Genomic DNA, 7014 nt, shown 5'->3' with positions numbered 1-7014 from the left:
GAATTTTAACTACTAATTAAGAGATCTTACGTTCGAATCTTGTGGATATAATATGTGTGTGAATTTTTGTTCATTGACTTGAAAAGATTTTACTATAGACAGTCCTTTCATCTTTATTTGAGCAAACAAATTCATGTGATATGAGAATTATCATCAATAAGGATGACAAAATTATGAAATTAGGGGTGTCAAAATTGGGTTGCAAGTCGAGTTCAGGTAGAACCTAATATTGACCCACTACTGTTTGGCACGACCCGAATCCAATTAGTTGTTGCAAACGGGTTAGAAATTTCGTATATAATATGTAATTTATTCCAAATTTCTTCGCAAGTAGTGCACATGGATACTAACATACAATCTTCTGAATTTAACACATATAAAAAAAAGTTTAAAGATTTAACATTCAATTGAACATTGATTTGTTCTTCCCTATTCCATTGATTAAAAGGAATATCAATTTTAATTTCATCTAAAACATGTGACGATACAGAATAACCAGTTAGAATCATATGCCACATTCAATAATCTATTGATTCCAAGAAAGTAGACATGCGAATTTTTCGAAAATCAAAAGTAATATTTTCAAATAAAGGTGATCTGATGATTGAATAACCTTCCGCAATATTACGATTGCAAAAATTAGTAATTGATCGAAATTCAAAAAGTTTTCAAACTTAATTTTATGAATCCTGCTCCGATACCACTTGAAAGTTCATTAGGGATGTTAAACCCTTATGAACTAGTCATGAGGTTAATCAAGAAGGGGGGGGGGGGGATTGAATTGTATATTTAAAAAAACTTCTTTAACAAAAACAAAATATCTTTTTATATCTTGCAGCAGAAATAAAATAAATCAATAATAAAAAGATTAATCAGAGAATTCACCCAAACAGTTAATCGTAATAAAAATAAAGTGCGAAAATAATAAAGAAAAAATACATAAGATTTATAATGGTTTGGCCAACTTGACATATGTCCACTCCTTGGAGGCACCATCCGAGCGTTGCACTAAATATTTAGTGACTCTCGTTTATCCCCCCCATTTAGGCAAAGAAGCCCTTACAAAATCACTTACGCCTTTCTCGGTGCAGCGGAGTAGCCGCGTCCTTTGACACCAAAGAGATATTCTTCTGCCCAAAACTTCCCTCAAGACGAACCTTGAATCCGATGATACTAAGGTGCGAGCTTGCCTGAGCGCCTGAGCGACCGTATAAAATCCCCTCCACATTACCGTGAAGCCCCCTCCAACGATCTGTTCCTTCTCTCAAACTCCACCCTTTCCTTTCAAGTTCTCTCTTCAAATTTTCTCTAAAAGAAACGAAGCCTCAATGACTGCCAAGACACTTATCAAGTGCCTTGACAAAGCTTAAATATATGGCTTTAAAAAATCCTAAAATTAATCTTAGCGGCAAAAATCGTCCAGGACGATGAGCTTAAAATAATGGCTTCACAAAATCGTCTAGTACGATTAGTTCAAAACTTGAACTTCTAGTTTTGACTAGTTCTTACTCATCTAAGTGTGTGTGTGGATGACCACCAAACAAGCATACTCCCTTACAAGACATGACTCAAGAAATAAAAAAGTACATCAATGAATATTATAAATAAAACATATTCTACCAAATCTTAAGCCTTGAATGGTGCATCGTAATCCTGAAAAATTAGTATACACACAAACAAAAACATATTGCAAATACAGATGGACAACAAAATGTGAGTCACAATATTTATTATCATCACAAATATAAACTCATAAGCTCGAGTTGCAACAAAATTAACTCAATTTAATCTAGTAGAAAAGTGAAACAATAATAAAAAGAAATCATTAATATAATAAAAAGAGAAATAAAGTTTAAATAATTTTTTACATAAACTCTTAAATATTAATATATAATTATATTTTATATTAATTTTTTTTAAAAAAAAGCTAGATTGCAAGCTAATGAGTCAAGTTAAGAATGGCTTAATCTTAACTCATTATCTCATTAAACTTAACTCAGGAGCCATTAAAAAAAAAAAAAAAAAAAAAACCCACCAATTGTTAGAGGTACGTCCTGCATCTCTAAGCCAACTGAAGTATAACAGATGATTAACTGAGAAAACAAAAAAAAATTTCCATATCAACCCAACATTAAGCAATTCAAGATTACACATTTTAGAGAACCAGAGACTACTTAAGAATATATATATATATATATATATATTTTTTCATTTTCTGAAGTTAGAAAAACCCAGAATTAAAAAAATAAAATTGCTTCATTTCTTTCTTTTTTTTCTTTTTTTAATTTTTTTTAGATTTTATTTTTGATATTAGGCAAGGGAAACGTGAACGCTTCCGGTCCGCAAGCAGCCGCAGCCGGGGCAGGCGTCGCCGATGGTGCTGACGAAATCGCAAGAAGCACAGATGCAGAGATGACAGCAGGGAAGTAGAACGACCGTAGCCGGCTGGGCAAAACAGGCGCGGCAAGAATTATCAAATATCTCAATCCCGTTGTGGTCAACGTTGGCCGACTCCGCATCCTCCGCCGGCGACTCGCCGAAGTTCTCATTAGCAACCGCCGCCGCCCGCGCTTCCGCGGCCGCCGCCTCGACAGTGGCTCTCTGGAGCTGAGCGTGGAGAGACGCTGCTGCGACCTGTTCCGTCATGGCTCTCCTCTTCCATTCCATCAACTCAGTTTCGAGGCGTGTGAGCCGGTCTTCGAGCTCCGAAATGCAGCGGCTAGCTCTCTCGATCTCCGCATCCTTTTCCTGTAGCTTATTTCCCACAGATTCGAGTAAAGTGCGATAGTTCCGTCGATGCCTGTCCGCCACTTGTCGCCGCAGCTGCTCCCCCTGGTTAGCAAGAGAATTAGGCGAATAGAATCAGGAATCCATGTATTTCTTCTAGTAACGGGGAAAAAAAGGAGGTCAAAATTACCTGAGCAATGAGGTACTGATCGATTTCGTTTTTCTCCGTGTTAATCTGGGCGGCAAGCTCTTCCGAGAAGTAAGCCGGTATGACTGAATCGGGCTGTCCTCTCTTGATCTTATTGTTCCCTTGGTCGGCTAAGGCGAGGTGAAGGCCCGTGGAGACAATCGGAGAGGGCGTCTCCGATTGGAGCGGAAAGGGTTCCAACATCGGCGGCAACTGCAAGGAAACGTAAAGCTGCTGATCTTGCTGCGGTGGCGCCGCCACCGCCGCATACGGCTGCTCCTCTCTTCCCCTCTTCCTTCGGTTCACATTGCCTGCACCATTCGCCTCTTCTCAGCAAACAATCGGAAAAGAGAGAAATCCGAAAGGAGAACAATTAAATAACTCATACCTTCATTGGACCAGAAGAAGACATGGGGTGGCTCAAACAGAGGAAGAGGGAAGTTCATGTCCATCTCGTCGTTATTCATCTCAATCTCAATCTGCGCATCCCAGAACCCAAAAATCACTCGACAAAATCCAAAACCCTAAAAACAAAAGCGATCGATACGAAGAAAAGGAGAGAGCGAGCAAGTTCAAGAATCTATCACGAAAACTGTACCGGGTATCAAGCAGAACGTTCGGTGAGAAATGCACTCGCACGAACATTGCAATACGCTGCTCGTCTTAACAGATTGGACCAAGAGATCACGAGAAGAATGCAATGAAAGAAATCAAGATGATGAGGGCGATCAAGAACGTAACTTTTCTATCCTTCGACTTCTCCTTTCTGGCTTCCTTCTCTTGCGCGCGCTCAATCGTTCTGAGGAAGACAGACGCGGTCGAAGAAAAGGACGATCTAAGGCCCGACCTCCTTTTAGATTAGTTAAGCTTGATCAAAATAGGCTTGCCAGGTAATATAATTTATCGAAAATTAAAAAAAATTATATTAACGTTTTCTATTTAAATATTGTTTAATTTTTGAATGGTGTAAAAACATTCAACTGGTAAAACAAAAAACTGAAATAAGCTAAAAAAAAAGTAAAAAACAGAAATAAGCCTAGTTATATGAGCGGCAGGCCGGGAATCCCGCTTAGCTTCTCCAACCGCTTAAGCCCTAAATAAAGCAAAACGAGGCTGGGCTTTTTTTTTTTTTTTTTTGGACATTTAGGTCATTTAAGTCAAATTCATACACACAACTCATACACATAGACTCGAACCCTAGACCTCTTAGTTGAAAGCCTTAGCTCTTAACCAACAGGCCAAGGAGAGCTGTGTGAGGCTTGTTTGGGCAGGCTGGAAAATGTGAAAATGTACCGTCTTTGAACAAAATATATTATATGGAAATTTTATGACACCAAAATATATAATATTTGATATGTGACATTGCCTTTGGACATCATCGATCAATATTATTAAAAAATAAGGAATAAATAAATAATATGCTAACATACATATGATATGAATGAATTAATTTTGGATGGTCGAAGGCTAATAAAAAGCTTTGGATGGTCGAAGGCTAATAAAAAGCTTTTATTTTTTTTAAGAGATAACAAAATATGTATTTAATGATTAATTTATTTAAAATATCCTGTTTTGTGATATTTATTTTTATGAAGAGAATTTTTTTTAATGATTAATTTATTTAAAATATCCTGTTTTGTGATATTTATTTTTATGAAGAGAAATTTTTTTATTATATGAATTAGGTAAGTCTTCCATGGTTAATATCCAAACGTTCATTTTTAGCCTATGTCTCATTGAATAGATCTCTATGAGGTGGTTGGATCATGAACACAACATCATTTTTCTAATTTTAGTTCATATGCTTGAATTTTTAATTAAATATAATATGTAGTCTTCATATATAGGGGTGTCAATATTTGACACGACACAAAAATTCGACCCGAAAAATTCGGGATGGACCCGACTCGTTTTTCAAACGTGTCAGGTTCGGGTTCGGATATTCGACCCGTTTGAAAAAACGGGTCGGATTCGGGTTGCCCTGCGGGTTGTCGGGTCAACCCGAAAACCTGTTTATTTTAAAAAAAATTGGATTTCCCGCCCGCTGCTCGCTGCCACCGCCCGCGCTGCCTGCTGCCTCGCACGCCGCGCGCTGCTGCCCGGTGCTAGGCATGCGATTTATCAAAAATACAGATGTTAGGACAGCCTCAGACCAATATTTGTATGGGATGGAAGCCTTATGTATGAGAGTGCGAGCCGTTTCAAGAATGTGCCGATGTTTTCGTTCGGCCACGCCGTTTTGTTCCGGTGTGTATGGGCATGAGACGTGATGTTGTATGCCATGGTCCCGAAGAAATTTGGTGAACGAATTATTTAGATACTCACCACCACCATCCGTACGAAGACATTTGATTTTAGTTGACAGAGCATTCTCGATGTAAAGTTTAAAATGCGTAAAAGTAGAAAGAACGTCGGATTTATTGTATAACGGAAAAATCCAAGTAAATCTAGTGTAATCGTCGATAAATGTCACATAGTAAAGAAAACCTGTGTGGGACGACACGGGAGCTGGACCCCATACGTCGGAGTGAATAAGGGATAAAGGGAAACTAGTATTGCTTACAGAAGTATCAAAACTCAGTTTATGATTTTTACTCATTATACAAGAATGACATTCTTTGGTTTTTGAGTGAATTTGTAATGTCGGATTGCTGCTTGCAATGGAGTTGAGAGTCCGGTGATGAGGGTGTCCTAAGCGATCGTGCCACGGAGTATCCTGAGCGGTGTGAAGCGCCTGATGTTGCGGTGAGGTATATGGCGTGCGGAGCGGATACAACCCGTTCTTGCACGGTCCTTTAAGAACGATTTGATTGTTCGTCAGGTCCTTAAAAGTAAAGCCAGATGGATCAAATATGATTGCAAGATTGTTATCTTTGGTGAGTTGAGATATAGAGAGTAAATTGTAATGAAGTGCAGGAGTATGAAGAATATGAGACAGCGTGAACTTACGAGAGGGAGTCGGTAGTAAGCCTTTACCGGAGTGAGCTATACTGACCGAACTCCCGTCGCCTATCGTAACGCCGTCGGAACCTTGATATGAGTTGGAGATGGAGAGGTTGTCGAGAGATCGCGTCATGTGAGAGGAAGCTCCCGAGTCAAGAAACCAGTCCGTGTAGGATTGGTTTGAGTCAGCCGCTAATGCAGTTGAGGATTGTCTTGCCGAAGAGGGAACGTACTGAGAGTTCATTCGGTGCCAGCACTCTGGCGCGGCATGACCTCGTTTGAGGCAGATTTGGCATACCGTGGAGATGGAAGCAGATTTGTCTGAATTTGGATTTCTTGAACTGATGGCCCGTCCCCTGTTCCTTCTGCCGCGGCCACGGTGAGTAAACATGGCAAGGTTGGATTGATTTGAAGAATCAAATCGTGCCGTGTCCGAGGCTATGTGGATCTCCTCACTGATGAGGAGGGAATAGAGCTGATCAAGACTTAAAGGTTGCGTCATTGTCCGGATCGCAGTCTTGAAAGAGGTATACTGTTGTGGTAAGCCATTCAAGATATGAAGGATAATATCCTCGGAGTCGAGCTGAGAGCCGGCTGCGGCGATCTGATCTACGAGTTTCTTGATTTCGTTGAGGTACTGTAGCATGGACAGATTTTTGAGCGAGATGTGATGTAACTCATTTTTGAGTTGAATAACCTTCGACCGGTTTGTAGATTGGAAGCGAGTTTGCAGGTCATTCCAGATGGCAGCGGTAGAGTCTAGATCAAGAACATACGGAAGGATAGATGCGGAAATAGTGGAGCAAACTGCGGCGGCAAGATTTTGGTCGGTTAAGAGCCATTGCTTGTAGGCGGGATTGGGAATGCAAGAACCAGAGGCTTGAGGTAAAACCTGGTCGGGAATGGCCGACTGAACGTCAAGAAATGAATCAAATCCATTTGCTCGACATATTTTGAGGATTTGGGAGCGCCAAAGAGAGTAGTTATCGGCTGAGAGAGGTGTTTGAACAATGTTCTTGAGATTGGCAAGAACGAATTTGAGAGAAGATGAGATAGCTGGAGTGACTGAATTGGAGGAATCCGTCTGTGAGTTGTTCGGAGATAGCATGGAGGACTCCATTACTCTTCCTGGATCTTCTCCTAGACTGCTGATACCA

General features: G+C 40.0%; 1 protein-coding gene across 1 annotated transcript; it reads right to left on the bottom strand.

The window, feature by feature from the left end:
- Positions 1 to 2237: 2237 nt before the first annotated feature.
- On the bottom strand, positions 2238 to 3986 carry LOC110109899 (BOI-related E3 ubiquitin-protein ligase 1-like). Its single transcript, XM_020841112.2, has 4 exons — positions 3513 to 3986; positions 3303 to 3393; positions 2918 to 3225; positions 2238 to 2832 (listed from the first exon to the last, which is right to left on the bottom strand). Exons 2-4 carry the CDS (start codon positions 3379 to 3381, stop codon positions 2311 to 2313), a joined length of 909 nt encoding a protein of 302 aa, XP_020696771.1. The 5' UTR covers positions 3382 to 3393; positions 3513 to 3986; the 3' UTR covers positions 2238 to 2310.
- Positions 3987 to 7014: the final 3028 nt, after the last annotated feature.

This window comes from Dendrobium catenatum, unplaced genomic scaffold, assembly GCF_001605985.2.
Source record: "Dendrobium catenatum unplaced genomic scaffold, ASM160598v2 fragScaff_scaffold_348, whole genome shotgun sequence".
Classification (NCBI taxonomy): domain Eukaryota; kingdom Viridiplantae; phylum Streptophyta; class Magnoliopsida; order Asparagales; family Orchidaceae; genus Dendrobium; species Dendrobium catenatum.
Note: the sequence above shows the minus strand (reverse complement) of the source record. Positions and strands in the feature narration are given on the sequence as shown.